The sequence below is a fragment of the Myotis brandtii genome, unplaced genomic scaffold, assembly GCF_000412655.1.
Source record: "Myotis brandtii unplaced genomic scaffold, ASM41265v1 scaffold237, whole genome shotgun sequence".
NCBI classification, from domain to species: domain Eukaryota; kingdom Metazoa; phylum Chordata; class Mammalia; order Chiroptera; family Vespertilionidae; genus Myotis; species Myotis brandtii.
Genome location: NW_005358943.1, coordinates 5719950 through 5739852, shown reverse-complemented (window position 1 = coordinate 5739852; position 19903 = coordinate 5719950). Strand labels below are relative to the sequence as shown.

The window sequence follows — 19903 nt, the reverse complement described above, 5'->3', positions numbered from 1 at the left end:
GACTGAAGGGTCCCAGGTTCAATTCCAGTCAAGGGCATGTACCTTGGTTGCAGGCTCCATCCCAGCCCTGGTCGGGGCGCATGTGGGAGGCAACCAATTGATATGTCTCTCTCACATTGATGTTTCTCTCCCTCTGTCTCTCCCCCTCCTTTCCACTCTCTTGAAAAAATCAATGGAAAAATATCCTCGGGTTAGGATTAACAAAAAATGAAATAAAGAGTGAAAAGCTGGCAGCTAGGGGTTTGTATAGTTGAGAAGCAAGTATAAGTTTAGTCTTTATGGAATTTATAGGCCCAGGACCCCAACCGTTTCTTCCAGGTTCAATTACATGTATTGTCTTTTGTTTGTAATTTAGGATACCTACCTGGTTTATATTCTAAATGAATTGGCTGGAAACTCCTTTATGATATTCTGCAGCACCTGTAACAATACTCAGAGAACAGCTTTGCTACTCCGAAATCTTGGATTCACTGCCATCCCCCTCCATGGACAGATGAGTCAGGTAAAGATTCCTCGGTGTCATTGGAGGTGAACAGGTGGCATGAGGAAGATAAACCATATAGCAATAGATTTGTACAGTAACAACACATGGCATTAATGCATCTTCCCAGGATTGATTTTATGCACTTGGCGTGTTGCTCTGGATGCTTACTTCCTCCTTTCAGGATAAGCAAGAGATTCTAGTTAATTCCATAGGTAGTTTCTTTTCTTTTTTTTTTTTTAAAATATATTTTATTGATTTTTTACAGAGAGGAAGGGAGAGGGATAGAGAGTTAGAAACATCGATGAGAGAGAAACATCGATCAGCTGCCTCCTGCACGCCCCCCAGTGGGGATGTGCCCACAACCAAGGTACATGCCCTTGACCGGAATCGAACCTGGGACCCTTGAGTCCGCAGGCTGACGCTCTATCCACTGAGCCAAACTGGTTTGGCCATAGGTAGTTTCTGATATGGAAGCCATTGAGTTGATTTATTCAGCCCTTGTGGTAATAGTGATTCTCTGATCTCTAAGAATTTTTAATAAATTATTGCCCAATTATTTATTATGTTAAACAATTCTTATGTCATGCTAGTATTTTCTAGCCTTAGTCTTAAATATTTTTTTTGTTGCTTTCATGTTTCTTTTTGGCCCGTGAAGTCCAATCTGGACTTGGGGGGAAATATCTTTTAAAAAATTTATCTCTTGTATTTAATATGTCTGTTTGGTATGTCTTAGATTCTAAGAGTCCTTAAATTATTTTCATGTCTTTTTTTTCATCATTTCAGAGCAAGCGCCTAGGATCCCTTAATAAGTTTAAGGCAAAGGCTCGTTCCATTCTTCTAGCAACTGATGTTGCAAGCCGAGGTTTGGACATTCCTCATGTGGATGTAGTTGTCAACTTTGACATTCCTACCCATTCCAAGGTGAGTCCTTTTCTGACCTGACTTTCTAGTCCCAAAGTGAAATTGAGGTGTAATTCACATATAACATTATATTCGTTTCTGGTATACAGGGTAAAAGTTCGATATTTGTATATATTGTAAATGATCATTACAATAAGCCAAGTTAACAGCCGTCACCACACATAATAATCAGTTTTTTTCTTGAAAACTTTTAAGATCTATTCTCTTAGCACCTTTCAAATATGCATTACAGTATTACAGACTATAATGTTACATTCCCAAGACTTTTTTATTTCGTAGCTGGAAATTTATACCTGTAGACACCGCCCCCCATCTCCTTACCCATTTCACTCCCCTAACCCCACCTCAACCTGTGGCATCACCACATGTGTTCTCTGTGTCTATGAGCTCAGTTTTTTGTTTCTGTTTTTGATTTCACATATAGGTTAGGATCATATAGTATTTGTTTTTCTCTGAACTATTTCACTTAGCATAATGCCCTCAGGATTCATCCATGTTATCACAAATGGCAATATTTAATTCTTGTTGTTTTTTTTTTAAATATATTTTATTGATTTTTTACAGAGAGGAAGGGAGAGAGATAGAGAGTTAGAAACATCGATGAGAGAGAAACATCGATCAGCTGCCTCCTGCACACTCCCCACCAGGGATGTGCCCGCAACCAAGGTACATGCCCTTGACCAGAATCGAACCTGGGACCTTTCAGTCCGCAGGCAGACGCTCTATCCACTGAGCCAAACCGGTTTCGGCTAATTCTTGTTTTTTATGGTTGAATAATATTCCATTGTATTGAGAGTGTATTTTTTTTTTTTTAATTTTTATTGATTTCAGAGAGGAAAGGAGTGGGGGAGAGAGAGAGAAACATTGATGGCCCTAACCGGTTTGGCTCAGTGGATAGAGTGTTGGCCTGCAGACTGAAAGTTCCCAGGTTCGATTCCGGTCAAGGGCATGTACCTGGGTTGCGGGCACATCCCCAGTAGGAGATGTGCAGGAGGCAGCTGGTCGATGTTTCTCTCTCATCGATGTTTCTAGCTCTCTATCTCTCTCCCTTCCTCTCTGTGAAAAATCAATAAAATATATTTAAAAAAAAAAAAAAGAAAGAAAGAAACATCAATGATGAGGGAGAATCATCCATCTGCTGCCTCCTGCACGCCCGACACTGGGGATCAAGCCTGCATCCCGAGCATGTGCCCTGACCAGGAATTGAACTGTGACTTCCTGGTTCATAGGTTGACGCTCAACCACTGAGCCACAGCTGGGCCAGAGTATATTTCTTAATGAAATGTTTACTGTATTTTCTTTTTCTTTCTTTGGTCCATGATTAGTTAAGTGTCAAAAACTAGGAAAGCTCCTGATTTATTCATTCTTACCATTTTGCACCTGCCTGCAGATACACTATTAATAAAGATGAATGAAGGTAGCCAGAGAGAGGTGTTAAATAATGATCACAGTCAGAGGGGCAGATGCAGCGTGCTGATCTTTGTCAGTCTCATTTTTTTAGAAGTGACAGCTTGTGGTCCTTAGTGTATCTTGGGTTTCTCAATCTGGACACTGTTAACATTTGGGGCCAGTGAATTCTTTGTTGTGGGGGCTGTCCTTTGTAGTGTAGGATGCTTAGCAGAATTCCTGGCCTTTACCCGCAGGTGACACTGTGACAAGCAGGTAAGTTTTCAGATTTTTCTAAATATTCCCTGGGGAGGACAAAATCCTCCCTGGTTGAGACCAACCCGTATCTCTTGGCTATGTATTTAACTGCTGTAGACAAGGTGCTGTCTCATTGGATTTTCACAATCACTGTGAGTGTGGGCATGTCTTCTATCCCTGTTTTATAGGTAAGAAGTCAAGGTTCAGACAGGTTGTGTGATTTACAGACAGTTGTGTAGCTGGTAGGTGGTAAAACCAGAGCTGTGACCCAGGTCTGCCTGTAGATCCAATGCTGTTTTTCTCTGCACCATGTGAATATGCTTAGTGACCATGTAGATATGCTTTGTAGATTTGTCTTTCTATAAAAGAAAGGAAAAATGGGGTCAGTTTGTGTTGTGAGAATAAAAAAGGTGATGCAGATTTATCTCAACAGAATTTTAAATCCATTTTCCATGTTCCAGTACGAATTTGTTTTCTTTCAGAGATTTGCAGTAAGACCTTACTTGCATAGTTTTTATTTATACTACATGTAACTCAAATTCATTTACCCTTTTTGTTTCAGGATTACATCCATCGAGTAGGTCGAACAGCTCGAGCTGGGCGCTCCGGAAAGTCTATTACCTTTGTCACACAGTAAGTGAATCGTGTTGGGGGCAGAGCAGTGTTGAGAAAAAAGCAGAGCTTGGGAGCAGACCGACTTGGAACCTGACTCTACCAGTTACTTAACCTCCCTGATCCCAGTTTCTGAAAACATCAGTTTGTCACAGTGCCACCTGTGGGTAGAGGCCAGGAATGTTGCTAAGCATCCCACACTACAAAGGAAGCCCCACAACAAAGAATTCACTGGCCCCTAATGTTAATACTGCAGGTTTTTAATGAGATTGGAGATGTTGTCTACAAGGGCTAGTATAGTATTTAGTATATAGAAGGACAAAAACCACCCTATTATTTCTTTTTTTAAAGTTTAATGTTTTTAATATATTTTATTGATTTTTTACAGAGAGGAAGGGAGAGGGATAGAGAGTTAGAAAGATCGATGAGAGAATAACATCGATCAGCTGCCTCCTGCACACCTCCTACTGGGGATGTGCCCGCAACCCAGGTACATGCCCTTGACCGGAATCGAACCTGGGACCTTTCGGTCCACAGGCCGACGCTCTATCCACTGAGCCAAACCGGTCTTTAACTGCTAGAGCCAGAGAGCACTGACCTCCCCTCAACTCACAGAATTAGAATAACTATTTCTGATTTTCTTTTTAAAGGAAAAATTTTATGAAACCAGTGCTTTTCTGGGAGTAGAAACTGTATTGGGGAATTTTTTAATGGGCTATGCACAGAATATTGCATTTAGTTAGTATTCTGAAAAGGAACAGTAGATTCAGTATTGTTTAACACTGTGGCTCCTGTTGCATCATATAATGTAATATATATTTTGGAATGGGCTGACGTTTGTTTGCATTGTCAGTCCACCAAAGCCATGCCAATGTTTCTTTCTCAGGTATGATGTGGAACTTTTCCAGCGCATAGAACACTTAATTGGGAAGAAACTGCCTGTCTTTCCAACACAGGATGACGAGGTTATGATGCTGACAGAACGTGTGACTGAAGCCCAAAGGTTTGCCCGAATGGTATGCAACTTATTTTTTTTTTACCAACTTCTTTGCAAATGATATTAACTATGTGCTAGATATTGTATTAGTCCTCATAATAAAATGCAGGAGCTGGGTAATGTATTCTGAATTTAAGAATAAATGCATTTCTAAGCATGCTAAAGCTTAGAGATGGTAGGTCCATCATTAGACCATGCAACTAAGTGGTTGAATCAGGATTCAGACTCAGTCTGACCACAGTGACCACATTCTCAGCCACTGTTCATGTTTCACATGTGGCAGGAAAGCCTTAGAACTTGAGATCAGAAGTCCCAGTTGTGACTGATTTCTCAGAAGCAGTTCCTCACCAAGCGGTTCCTATCCTAATTTAGGGAGTAATGCTTACCTTGAATACCTTACAGGGTTCTGTGAGCACCAGGTAAGCTAATATAAACTGCATAGTTGCTAGTAGTAGCAGTAACAGTAGCAGTGGAGATGAGAAGATTCTAAAGGAGAATCATTGCAAGTGTCATCTGCTCCCTGGAATTCTAGTCTGAGGGACAGAGGAACTTCGCCCATGGGGTGCCTCGGAGTAGCTGAAGTGTGGACTTGGTTTTATTTTTCTTTCAAAATAGAATTCTTTGTTTGATGTTTTTGTTTACATGTGCATTGGGAGGGGGAAATTCAGAAAATACAGAAAGGATTCAAATAGTAAATGGAATGTATAAGCCACCCCCCACAGAGAACCATAGGTAACCGTTGGCTATTTTTCTTTTCTTAGCCATAATTAGACTTTATCTAATTGTATATGATTAATATTTTTTGATTTCAGCAAATTAGATCCATGTGATCATTTCTTCATGGCTGCAAAGAATTGTTAAGCATATGTAACATGATTTACATTGATATGTATTTAGGCTTTTTGTAATATTTTGTATCTTAACTAGCACGGTTGAACATCCTAGTATGTATAGTTTTACGTACTTGTCTTGTTTCCTTAGAATAATCCTTAGAACAGTTGGGCTGAGGAGTATACAGTTAAAATTTGAACTCACATGGAATGCTGCATTGCCCCGTAGAAAAGCTATAGCAGTTTACACTGTCAGTGAAAGTATATGTGAATGTCCTCACATTTTGTCTAATACTAGATATTACCATTCTCTAAAATCTTTGCTAGTCTGCCATGTGAAAATAATAGCTTATTGTTTGAATTTGTATCTTTGATTGTTAATAAGGTTAACATTTTTGTATATTGGGATTTTGGTCTTATTTCCTTGCTAATGTGAAACTTTAGGAAGTTACTCATTGTTTGATTTTATGGAGGAGAGACCAGGATGTGTTAATCTTCAGTGGCAGTGGTTCATTTTCAGTCCTATCCTTTCTGTTTTGCAGGAGCTAAGGGAGCATGGAGAAAAGAAGAAACGTACACGGGAGGATGCTGGGGACAATGATGATACGGAGGGTGCTCTGGGTGTCAGGAACAAGGTGGCAGGAGGGAAAATGAAGAAACGGAAAGGCCGTTAGTCTCTTTTATAAAGACTTGATTTCTGCTTTCGGTTGTGCGAAAGGGGATTGAGGAAGAGAAAGAAACCTCCTGCAGTAGAGTTCTTCAGACCGAAATCTGTCAGAATTATGTCCAGAATCTGCTCAGCTGCTTCAGTACTTACTCTCCTTTCTATGTGTTGGAGTGTCATGACTGCAGAATATTTTGTACAGGTTTTACTGTTCTTCTACTTTGGTTCCTGCTCATGACAGGAGTAGGATGTGCCCTTCTGTCACTTCACACAGACCTGTTGCTTTCTCAGCTGCAAGTCAAGGACTGTGTGATGCAGCACTTGGCCTGGAATTGTAAAGAAGCTTCTGCATCTGTAGAATGGGGATACCTAGGGTACATAAGCAATCTCAGCTTGTGCTTCGTTAGACCTCATGTGAAATAATAAATTTAAATTTTATTTTTTAAAGATTGAAACTTCTTGAAGACCTTTATAAGTTAAAGGACTTATAGATTTAAGAAGATCTTGCTCATAGGTAAGAAACTAACAGTGGCAGTTACGTGGCAAATTCATTGGTTGTTAAACGTGGTTGGGAATCTGCAGATGTGGAAAACTCACTGTATGCATTGTTTTACGCTACTTTATATAAGGGATTTGAGCATCTGCAGATTTTGGTATCTGCAGGGGGCCCTGGAATTAATCCCTCATGGATACTTAGGGACAACTCTAGTTATTTTTGGGGGGGAATCAAAAATTATATGCAGCCCTGGCCGGTTTGGCTCAGTGGGTAGAGCATCGGCCTGCGGACTGAAGGGGTCTGGGTTTGATTCAGGTAAAGGGCACATGCCCAGGTTGCGGGCTCGATCCCCAGTAGGGGGCGTGCAGGAGGCAGCCAATCAATGATTCTCATCATCGATGTTTCTGTTTCTCCCTCTCCCTTTCTGAAATCAATAAAAATATATTTTAAAAAAATTATATGCAGATTTTCAACTGCATAGGACAGGGGAAGGATTGTTGAATTACTAACTCTTGTGTTCAAGGATCAACTTTTTACCTGCAAAGACCCTCTTTCCAAATAAGGTCACATGTTCTGGGGTTCCAGGTAGACATGAATTTTTTTGGGTACACTAGTCAATCCATTACAAACTCTTTCTAGACTGCTATGTTCCTTGGGGTTTAAGATTGCATTGTGAAATAGAAGTGGTAAGAGTTGATTAGAAGAGACAGGAGATAGGTCTTCAGAAATGGTGGGATGGGTAGAAGTTTAGGGGTTTAAAATGACTTTCTTTAAATGAAACGTAAATTGTCTTTGCAGTCAGGTTACCAGTGGTTCTAGTTAAGGAATGGGGAAGGAGGTCTGTGGCCTTTGTTCTGTTCCCTTCTTGGTGTAATTCTTTAGTTCTGTTTTCCTGATTTAAGAAACAGCTTCAACGAACTGACCAACCTCTCCACCTCTCCCAACTGCAAACAAACACACCTCACCTGACTTTTAAGACCTTATAAAGGGCGTATCTCAATAGTCATGTAATGCTGGCCCAGAGAAAAAGTTCTCTACTTCTCAGCTGAATCATAAAACCACTTTTTATAGCTTTACGGTGTCATGACTTCATGATCCTAGTGAGCCTGGTTTTACCTCTTCTGTACAGAGCTAACGTGAGATGAGGAAAATACCTCCATCTTATGAAGGGGTCAGTTGGAGAGGCCATTCCAAGCTTCAAGCAGGCTCAGAATCCCAGGCACTCTGGAATTTCGGGCACTCTGAGGGCATTCTAGTGGTTGCCAGAAGGGGTCTAGACTCATAGATCACGATTCTTTCTTAGTCCTTAAACAATGTAATGAATATCCTAGAACTTGGCTGACTATCAAGACATCCAGCTTACAGCCAGAGTGTTTTCCAGGTAGCTTCTCACCTGCAAAAAATGTAAATCAGGCACTCTAATCTTCCCCAGGTCCCTCAAAGGCCTGGGAAATGGGACTAGAAAGAACCACGGGCTGTGATATTGGTTACAGAAAATGAAGGCATTCCAAGTTATCAAAAGCAGGTAACAAAGTAACATCCAAGAAAGCATGTTCCAAAGAGCAAACACACACAAAGACTTGAATACAAAATTAGAGAATATACAAGACTTGAATACAAAATTAGAGAATATACAGGAGGTTTTAATCCACATATTTCTTAAGGTGAAACCTAGCCTTAGTGCAGATAATAAATCAGGGTGTGAGTCACCCCTCTTTGGCTGGAATGACAAGAGACCCAGACCCTGGCACTAGAGATTCAAGGGTTACCCACACCCACATTCCTTTTCATGCCTCACCTGTCCCAGGTATGCAGTAAAATTCCAGCTAAAAATAACTGTAGAAACTTGAACTCTGGGAAATAGCCCTAAACAGTCTCACCTAGAGTAAAGAGCTGATTTGTGCCAAGTGGAAGAGACAGGAAGAAAATGGGCCCATTAGAGACCGTGTAATCTCTATGATGTGGTCCCTGATGTCTGCTCATATTGAAGTTTTTATCTGCTTATAGTCATCCACCCACCTGATACCCTCAGAAAGTATTACCTTCATTAACCTCTGGATGCCACCTGGGGGCCTGGAAGAAAGCAGAGGGATGGGGGAGTGCAATGAAGTTGGTAAAAGTATCAGTCGCTCCCACTCGCTCTTGCTATGTGATCTTGTGATAGGTCCTGAACCTCGACCTCTCTCACTTGCTAATATGGAAATTAAGAGCATCTATACTGTCTGACTCAGAGTCTTGAACCTAATTTTATTTTATTTTAAAAATTCTGTTTCTTCCAAGTGCCTGCTATATCCTAGCCACTGTGCCAGGTACTAGGAAGACTATGCCGAAGAAAGTTAAAAAAAAAAAAAAAGTCAGATGCTGTTTTTGCTGAACTGTCTTAGCTGAACTCGGTCTTAGCATTGTGTTGAAATTGTGCTTGCCTAGAGGGCAGGGACCATGGCTCATTCATGGATGTGGATGCAACTTTACGATCTTGCAGGGCCCAACCCCCAGTGAATGATCAATAGCTGTTTTTAAAACGTGCTGTGTGTCAGCAGCTTTACCTGTGTTGCATCTAAGTCCTTGAACAATCCTGAAAGGTGGTTATCGTTCCTGTTATGACTGTGGAGTCAGACGGTCAGGTCTGCTTCTTATGAGCTGTGAGACCATGGGCGAGGTATTCACCCTTTCCATGTTCCCGTCTCCTTATCTGAAGAGCCATAGATCTTATGTAATGTGCCTACCTTACAGGGTGGTGAGGTTTACATGACTATATTGTGGCTCATCATAATGATTAATAATGTTAGCCACTGTATTTATCACTATTATTATGATTACTACAGATGAAGACTGGCTAAATGGCTTGTCTAGGTTGTATAGCTGATAAGGAGTTAAGTAAAAATTTGAAGCCTCTATATTATATACACTGTGTTTATATGTGTATACTTTCATATTATGTTATTCATTAAATGCTTATTTGATGAAGGAAAGATGGATCCATACATATTTTTTCCTTTGGAAAAATGTCTTCCACATAACAAGTATTACATAAATGAGCTTTTGGACTGCAACCTATTTGCAAATCAGGAACAGTCAGGTGAGGGACTATATGTTCATTTCCACCAGTAGATGGCAGAAGGGAGAAAAGATACCCCTGAATGGGAAGTTTTCATTCTGAGCAGTGACTGCAACACAGGGACTCATTAAAAGGACTCTGTGCAGTGTTTGGCCCACAGTGACAAAGGGGTGGGAGTCAGGGTGCGTATGGGAGCTACCTAGAGGTATTTGAAGGGTTTCAGCCTTCAAGAAGATCTGCTAGGTTGGCCCAGAAGACGGGACTGGGAAACCGAAGTTCAGATGTAGTAAGAACAAGCTGCATTCCACTATTATCTCTTCTTCACAGCCCCAGTCTGCGTTTCCTCCTTTCTGCTTACAAGAAGCTTTTTCTTTCTAAAAGTCTGCCTTTTCCTTCTGGAATTCTGGTTAAGTCATTGCCCTCTGTTCATGTCCTCCCCCTACCCTCCCCACCCCCCGCCACTCTGTAACCTAGGAGTACTGTTACTGCTTATCCCAGTACATGTTGTTTGTGTTTATGAATGTAAATTGTATCTCTCTTACTCCATCGAGTAAGCTTTGCCCATAGCCCTCCGTCAAATAAGCTGGTGAGCCACTTGTTTGTTCATCCTGTCCTAGGCATGTCTTCCAGCAGCAAGTGATGGGGAATTGTCCCTCTGGTTCCAGAAGAGTACGAGTAGCAGCAATCATATGGGATGGTCAGAAATATTGGACTAGACGGCGGCTAACTCCACTCTGATTTCTATGTTGGCTCTTTCTCCCAACATTCCTTTTGGGGGAGGAGTGTACTCCTGCTCAATTCCTGACCTCTTGGACACTCTAACACAATGATGGCGAACCTTTTGAGCTCGGCGTGTCAGCATTTTGAAAAACCCTAACTTAACTCTGGTGCCGTGTCACATATAGAAATTTTTTGATATTTGCAACCATAGTAAAACAAAGATTTATATTTTTGATATCTATTTTATATATTTAAATGCCATTTAACAAAAATCAACCAAAAAAATGAGTTTGCGTGTCACCTCTGACACGCGTGTCATAGGTTCGCCATCACTGCTCTAACCCAAACTGTTAAATTCAGTGCCGACCTCCAACCACCATTGTGTCTTCTGGGTGGTCAACAGAGTAGGGACCATGAGAAGGTTTCTTATTTCATATATTTCTGTTTGCACATTTGTGATGGTTTGTTTGCGATTCTTTACAACGAGGCTGTGGAGACCTTGCTGTGCAGGAGGCATTTGCTAGGTGTTTGCCATATAGTTTTTAAAAATAAATATATTTTATTGATTTTTTACAGAGAGGAAGGGAGAGGGATAGAGAGTTAGAAACATCAATGAGAGAGAAACATCGATCAGCTGCCTCCTGCACACCCCCTACTGGGGATATGCCCGCAATCAAGGTACATGCCCTTGACCGGAATCGAACCTGGGACCCTTCAGTCCACAGGCCAACGCTCTATCCACTGAGTCAAACCGGTTAGGACTTGCCATATAGTTTTAAGTTTCCTGGAGGTAATGAGTCATTTCTTGAGGAAACATTGAAAAGCTTGTTTGTGATATTTTAAAACCTGGTCATTCCTTATTCTGCATCTTCTGTGATTTTCTACGTTCACCCAAGGGTATTTAGGAACTCTGCAGGGTGAACTCATGCCAACAAAATGCATAGAGATTTGGTCACATCATCGTTAATCCGTGCTTCTGTTTTCGTTTCATTGGTTTTGGTGGAATTCAGAGGCCTGGGTGAGGGGGAAGGATTCCCTGCTTCACTGTAGTTCTCTATTTTCACCAAGTCTCTGGGAAATGTGTAAGTTTGACATTTGGACTCTGCCATAACATTCATGTAAAACCTCACACAATATCAGAATTTTAGGGTTTGTTGGCTGGTATGGCTCAGTGGTTGAGCTTCAACCTATGAACCAAGAGCTCACAGTTCAAGTCCCGGTCAGGGCACAAGCCCAGGTTGTGGGCTCCCCCCAGGAGGCAGCCAATCAATGATTGTCTCTCAGCATTGATGTTTCTATCTCTGTCTCCCTCTCCCTTCCTCTCTGAAATCAATAAAAATATATTTTAAAAAAAGAATTTTAGGGTTTGAGAGGATGTTGGTGATCAAACAGATTGTTCATTTTTCCTTTGAGGATACTTGAAGGAACTACGAGTATGTTTATCGGTTTGTATGTGCTTGGCAATGCGTAGGTTTGTGTATGTTTTATAATGTGTTCCAATGGTTAGAGCTACTTAAAGCGATACACTAAAGTAGACTTCTCCTATTCTTCAAAAAAGTTGTAGTGGAATTTTGTTTATAATACCTGCCCAAGGAAAAGGTGCTTGCTTTTCAGAACTAACATCTTAGAGACTGAAGTCTCCTTTCTGAGAATAGTGGTGGAAGATTTGGGGGGACAAAAATGTGTTTTAGGTAACCCTGGTTAGCCTAACTAATTTCCCTAGCCAATGCTAGTGTTGTCCTTAACCAGGTTCTATCTTGGAAGGAGTATGGGTAAGCCACATATCATGCCTCACCTCTTTAGCATCTTTGTCCAGGTGACCTCCAGTTCACATGTGATCACCAAGAGGAGCCTGGAAGGAGGCAGCAAGCCCCACAGGAAGGGCTCAGGCTAAGAAGTTTATGTGGGAATGAGAAAAGAGGAACCCACCTCTGGGTTGATGACCTGGGGAGGGTGCAGGGACAGAAGAAAGGAGGGGGAGAGGAAAGGAGAAGAGAAGTGTGTCATGTAAAGTGTATAGCCTGTACATAAACTTCAGAATTTTCTGAAACTCGGCAGTACACAGTCATTTCCTGCCCCTTCTCCACTCGCTAGACTCCCTGAGTCACTTGCTGGCCAGCGGCTTGCAGCTGTTCCCTGTGGCCTAGGGGGTGGTTTCCACAGTAGGACTGAGCATCCAGGGAGAGCGTGACAGTGTGTCGGGGTGTGGGAAGAAGATACAGAACTTTAATTTATATTTTTGAATTCCTATTTTTGTGTGTGTTTTATAACATACGTAAGTATTACAACAATTTAAAAATATACAAACATGGAAGTATGTTTTAAAAAATTGTATGTTAAATAGGGGCACACTGTGAGACAAGTTGGAGACTGAAGCAGTTCTTTAAAAGAATTATTTTGTTTCATTCTGAAATTAATTTTCAAACAAAACTCTGATACAGACTTTTTAAGAAAAGACTTTAGAGCAGTTTTAGGTTCACAGCAAAATTGAGAGGGAGGTACAGGTATCACCTTTGACCCCACACATGCATAGTTTCCCCATTAGCAACATCTTCCCCCAGAGTGGTACCTTTGTTACAATCAGTGAACCTACATTTACATTAAGGTTCACTATTTATTTATTTTTTAAATCCTCAGCCAAGGATATTTTTCCATTGCTTTTAGATAGAGTAGAAGAGAGGGGGTGAGGGGGAGGAGAAGGAGAGGGAGAGGGAGAGGGAGAGGGAAAGGGAGAGGGAGAGAGAGAGAAACATTGATGTGAAAGAGAGACATTGATTGGTTGCCTCCTACACACCCCCTACTAGCGATTGAGCCCGCAACCTGGGCATGTGCCCTTGACTGGAATCGAACCTGGGATCCTTCAGTCTGCAGGTCGATGCTCTACCTACTGAGCCAAACTGGCTAGGGCTCCCCACTTTTTAAAATGTAGTAAAATGCTCATAACATAAAATGTATCCATCTTAACCATTTTTAAGTGTACAGTTAGTTCAGTGGTATTAAAAACATTTACGTTGTTATGCAACTGGTACCACCATCCATCCCCAGAACTCTTTCATCTTGTAGAACTGAAACTCTTTTACCTTTTAAACAATAACTTTCCATTCTCCCCTACCCCAGCCCCTGGCAATCACCATTATACTTTCTGTTTTAATTATTTTGTCTAAGTACTGCATGTAAGTGAAATCCAACAGTGGTTGTCTTTTTGTGACTGGCTTATTTCATTTAGCATAATGTCCTCAAGGTTCATCCATGTTGTAGCATATTGCAGGATTTCCTTTTTATGGCTGGAGAATATTCATTGTATGTAAAGACCACATTTTGCTTATCTATTCACTCTTAGGTTGCTTCCATGTTTTATCTCTTGTGAGTAAGGCTGCTATGAACATGGGTGTTCAAATGATCTCTTTGAGACCCTGCTTTCAATTTTTTTGGGTATATACCTCAAAGTGGAATTGCTGGATCCTATGAATTCTATTTTTAATTTTTTGAGAAAGCACCAAATGTTTCCATAACAGCTGTACCATATTCCCTTCTCACTAACAGTGCACAAGGGTTCCAGTTTCTCTACATCCTTGCAATGCTGTTGTTATGTTTTGTTAATAGTAGTTATCCTAATGCAGTGGTTCTCAACCTTCCTAATGCCGCGACCCTTTAATACAGTTCCTCATGTTGTGGTGACCCCCAATTTCATTGTTACACATTGTACATAATTAAAGCATAGTGATTAATCACAAAAACAATATGTAATTATATATGTGTTTTCCAATGGTCTTAGGTGACCCCTGTGAAAGGGTCATTTGCCCCCGAAGGGGTCGAGACCCACAGGTTGAGAACCGCTGTCCTAATGGGATTAAGGTGGGAAGTCATTGTAGGTTTAGGTTGTTTTTTTTTTCTAGTTCCTTACTTAAGTTGTAAAGTTAGGTTTTTGATTTGAGATATTTTTTCCCCTTCTCCATCACTTTTTTTTTTAAAATATTGATTTTTTTCAGAGAGGAAGGGAGAGGGATAGAGAGTTAGAAACATCGATGAGAGAGAAACATCGATCAGCTGCCTCCTGCACACCCCGCACTGGGGATGTGCCCGCAACCAAGGTACATGCCCTTGACCGGAATGGAACCTGGGACCCTTCAGTCTGCAGGCCAGCGCTCTATCCACTGAGCCAAACTGGTTAGGGCTTCTCCATCACTTTTATTGTATCTTTATATTTAAAGTGGATTTCATTTATTGTTAATCCTCACCTGAGGATATTTTTCCATTGATTTTTGAGAGAGTGGAAGGGAAAGGGAAAGACAGAGAGAAAGAAACATGAATGTGAGAGAGACACATTGATGGCTTGCCTCCCACACATGCTCTGACTGGGGCTGGAGATTGAACCTGCAGTGGAGGTACGTGCCCTTGACTGGAATTGAACCTAAGACCCTTCAGTCTGTGGGCTGATGAGCTATCCACCAAACCGGCCAGCGCCAGGTTTTTTTTTAATTAAAAAAAAAGTTTAACAGCTTATTTTTAAAAAAATATATTTTTATTGATTTCAGAGAGGAAGGGAGAGGGAGAGAGAGATAGAAACATCAATGATGAGAGAGAATCATTGATTGGCTGCCTCCTGAATGCCCCCTACTGGGGATTAAGCCCAAAACTCAGGCATGTGCCCTTGATCAGAATCGAACCTGGGACCCTTCAGTCCGCAGGCTGAGCCAAACCAGCTAGGGTTTTAACAGCTTACTGAGGTGTCATTTACATAGCAAAAAAAAATCCACCCATTTTAAGTGTATTAATTTTAACAGATTTGATGCAACCATCACCATGCTCTAGTTTTAGAACACTTCCTCATCCCAAAAAGTTTCCTTGTGCCCACTTGCTTTGCGTTTCTATTATTTCACCTTTTCTTGTGTGTGTTTTTTTAAGACAGGAAAAAGTTATGAATTCATGCTGTTATTTTCAATTCTGGTCATCCTGTAGGCGGCATCTTCTTTTGCCACGCCTTGTAAATCAGACGGGTTTGGTTGGAGTTGAACCTGAACCTGAGACTACTACCATGTTAAATGGTGTGTGGTGACCCTCCCACCTTCCTTTGGAAGAATTCCCTAAACTGCTGCTAACAAGCCTCATTTAATCTCTTCCTCCACCTCTCTGTCAGTTCAGCTTGGAGTGCTTTGGCTCGCTTTTCTTTTCATCCCCCGATTTGGGAAAAATACTTAGGCATAAAATGAAGATCTCTTCTTCAAGATAGAAGCCAAAATAAGCAGTGAGGCCACACTGAGGTTTTCTAATTTAACTTTCATCCGATGCCAAAATGCACAAGGGACTGTACAAAGCACAGCATTAACCCGAGTCACTAGCTATGGGGATGCAGTGGGAGTGCGGAGGCCAGGAAAACCCAGGAAATGTACCGCACCATCTGACCCCATCCCCGCAGTTGAGAGGAGGTTACTATAGAGAACCGCCATGGCTCACTTCTACACGGCGGAAGTGTAGATTTCTGATGACAGTCCCTTTTTTCAACCTCTGGTTTTTCAAATTAGGAAACAGCAAATGGAGAATTCAGGTGATGTGCCTCAAACCTCCAGCTGGGTGGGGCAGACACAACCTTGCTTGACCTGGGCAGTGCCCGCTCCCTGTAGTGAGGCACAGGAGAGACCATGAAGGAATGGGGCAGGTCCTGCTCAGACCAAGGGTGGACCATGTTTTCTATATGACTTCAATGGCATGACTGCTGTGTGGGCAATGCCACATGGGTGTTTACGCTCCCTGCACCCTTACCTTTCCTTATTGTTAGAGGAGGCAGACTGTGCCAGTCCAAGGAGATATTTGTCACTAGTTTTGCTTTTTCCAGAGTTCCCCACTAGGTGAAGCAGCCCTTGTCAACTCTCAAAAAGACAACCAACCCACTTACCTACCACCCTTTAGTGTCTTCCCGTTGCTCTTTAGAGAAAGGAAAGACAAAGCCACTCAGCACGGCCGACAAGGCTCTGCGTGGTCCCGTTAGCCCCTCCAGCAACTCTTCCACTTGTCCTTCCTCCCCCATGGCCTTTTGTCAGTCCCTGAGCTCCTGCCGGCCACAGGGCTCTTGTACATGCTATTTTCTCTGCCTGCTTTCCTCTTCTGCCTCTTCACCTATGCAAGCCAGCATCTTTGCCAATATGCCATCTCATTCTGGTACTGAAGTGGCTACTCTTTCTATGCACTCAATGTGCTATATTTACTAAACAGTCAGTTACTAGGGCATAAGCTTCCTGATTGAAAGGGGCTGTCAGTGCATTTTTTAAAATAAATTTTTAAAATATGTTTTGTATTGATTTCAGAGAGGAAGGGAGAGGGAGAGATAGATACAAACATCAATGATGAGAGAAAATCATTGATCAGCTGCCTCCTGCACACCCCCAACTGGGGATCGAGCCTGAAACCCAGGCATGTGCCCTGACTGGGAATTGAACCATGACGTCCTGGTTCATAGGTCAACACTCAACCACTAAACCACACTGGCCAGGCCGTATTTTGAGCCAGGATGTGGAAGACAGTTCTGGACTATCTTAACTTCTTGCAGGTGAACTCAAATATCCCTCCACACATCCATGGCCCCCAAAGGACCTACTCATGGCCATCTACCCATCACCTTCCCATTGTACAAGCCCTGGGGTTCATCCCTTCAGAACAGCCCAACTGTCAGTGCAACGGGTTAACAGCCAGGACTCATGAGTGATCACCAGCCAAACCACTCGGTTCATTCAGCCCACTGGCTGCTGAGGATCATTCCTTCGTGAGAGGCTCTACCTGGAGGAGCCCTGTGTGCACTGCTGGGAGCTGTGGCTCTGTTGGGTATACCGGGTTTCTGTCCCCTTCCAGAGCTGGGACTAAAATCCTAGGGGCACTCTCTCCTTCTGCTGTCTCTGCCACAGTGCCTGACCCGTACCTTCCAGAGTCACAGACACAGCTAACTCGAATGGCAGCCCTCTTGAGAGGTGCCCAGAGCTTTAATCCGTTTCAATCCATTTTTGTCTTCTCAAAGGCGGCTTGCTGCTCTGATCCCCAGTCCCACACGTGCCCTTTCTTTTATTTTTTTTAATCAAGATTTAATGTACATTTATTCTTAACAGGTGGAACATATAGTATAAAGATTTCATACTGAATAAATGATATTCATTAAGCCAAAAAAGGAAAAAAGGAGGAATTTACATCAAGTTTTAGCTACATTGTTTGAAATACAAATATGCAGATTTTATCACTGAAAAAATCTCAATTGTGTTTCTTCATCAGGAACTTTAACTGAACCTAGAACTTTTTCACACCTTGATTAGAAAGAAAACAAAACAAAACAAAAACCCAGGCCTTTCTTTACCAGGAGGCATTAGGACAGAGGCACTGTGCCATTCGGGGATAAAACTCCCCCAAGCTCCCAAATCCCTACAGATGCTTGCACTTCCTTTACATCTTTATGGGTTGGATAGGCTTGTCTCTTACCATTAAGCTTCTGGAACATTAAGCTTCTGTGTCTTATCTGACCAAATGGCTCCCCAAACCTTACAGCATGCACTTCCTTTACATCTTTATGGGTTGGATAGGCTTGCCTCTTACCATTAAGCTTCTGGAACAACATGTATCTTATCTGACCAAATGGCTCCCCAAACCTTACGGCTGTGCCTGGGCCTTGAGTTTTCTGTGGGTTCCTCTCCCATTTTCTCCCTGGCAGATGTTCCCACAAAGTCTGCAGAGTGTCCTGCAGCAGAGGCAAGTCACATGTTAACATATGTCATCAATACAACGGACTCATTTTACCGACGTGGGGAAGGGAGGGCAGGGACAGGTCTCAGGCTACCGTCCATGACCTATTGTGGGCTGTGCAGGGGGCCTTGGGGAAGCATTTGAAAAGCTCATTGTTGCCCCTCCCACGTGAAGATAAATCGATCTTACTTATCAGAAACCTATACTTGTCTTTCCATGAATCTCCTTGAAGGTGAAGCACGTTGGCAGAAACACTTTTGCAAACGCATCAGAGCAAAACAGTAACACTCTTAAGTGACAACAGGGTTAAAAATGGCCACAGTTAAAGATCTGGTGAGAGTTCACATACACGCACAAAATGTAGCAATTGACTGAGTTATCTATTCCAACTTAGGCAGCTTGGCCACACAAAGTTCTCTACTCAAGATCTCTTTTCAGCGAGCCTTCCACAACTTCCTCAAACCTGCAGCTTTCACAGACGTCCCAGCTTTTGTTCTATCTTTCCTTTCTTATTTTGAAACAATCATTTTACTTCAGGATAAAATTACATTTTTCTTTTTTCAAACAATAAATCTTCTTTATATTTTTCCTTATGTCATCATAAGAGACATCACCCAAACCTGTAGAGGATTTTTGCCAGAGTTTGTTTGAGTTAAACTGATGACACATGCCTGGAACAAGATCTCAGATGTTTCAGAGAATACATTTTACAGCCTCTTTTGTGCATTTGAAATTAAGGAAGGGACTGAAACCAAGGTTATTGGATTACAGGATGGCTAACAAGATTATGTGCTTTCTTGAGGGTGGTTACCCTTATTCCAAAGGTGTGTTAACCTAGATACACAGGAACAATGGACAGGACTTGCTTACGGCAAAGATAAATCTTTTAATAAAGAAGTTATGTGCCTGGGGTGGGACTACCCACCATGACCTGCCAGTTTGGAATTTATGACCAGACCAGTGGCCACTTCCCATAGGGGCCCCTTACCTCCACAACACTCCCTTGACAAAATTCCATCTGTTTTTTTCATACCTGCTTTTACTGAGAACACATATCCTACTTTCTATATACAGGGTGGAGCAAAAGTAGGTTTAGAGTTGTTCATGTAGAAAGTAAATAATAATACAAGAATAAACTGTGTTTCATGTACTCACAACTGTAAACATACTTTCCCTCCACCCTGTATGGTCCTTTCTTTTCTTTTCTTTTTTGGTACATCCTTATTATTTTTAGTAGTTTTGTAAAAAACCTTAGCTCTTTCACAAATCCATTTGACAAGTGAACACTCCACAGCAGTATGCATTTTTAAAAGGCCTTCTTCCTTTAGTGTCTGTGGGCAATGGTTTGGTTAGCTCCTGGGTGTTTACATTTCAAGGATCTGATAAGATTTAAAACTTTAAGAGATAAAGAAAGAATGTAAACTTTCTCCTAGGTGTTTTGGAATAATTCTGTTTAAAAATTTTCTTTGTATGGGACTGCATGGGGCACTTAATCTGTTTCTGTTTCCCTGTTCATCACCATAACACCCTCCCCTTTACTCTCCTCACTTTCCCATGGATTCCACCTCTTAGGGTCCCAGTCAGGCTGTCACAGGCAGAGCCTCAGTAGGCCTTAATCCACAGCAGCTTGTGTGGATTTAGCTTTATATCTTAAAAAAAATTTTTTTATTTTATTGTCTAAAGTATTACAAATAGTAGTACATTTGTCTCCTCCCCCCATTGATTGACCTTCCCCTAGCTTCCCCTACCCCCCCGTCC

The 19903-nt window shown here is 41.8% G+C and overlaps 1 protein-coding gene across 1 annotated transcript in view; it reads left to right on the top strand.

Moving 5' to 3' along the window:
• The window catches only part of DDX47 (DEAD (Asp-Glu-Ala-Asp) box polypeptide 47), a 16519-nt gene extending 9912 nt beyond the window's left edge, over nt 1–6607 (top strand). The window contains exons 9-12 of the mRNA XM_005866803.2: nt 1268–1405; nt 3612–3682; nt 4548–4677; nt 6031–6607. Coding sequence (XP_005866865.1) covers nt 1268–1405; nt 3612–3682; nt 4548–4677; nt 6031–6162 — 471 coding nt within the window. The 3' untranslated portion in view covers nt 6163–6607. The remainder of the gene's footprint in view (nt 1–1267; nt 1406–3611; nt 3683–4547; nt 4678–6030) is intronic.
• Nucleotides 6608–19903: the final 13296 nt, after the last annotated feature.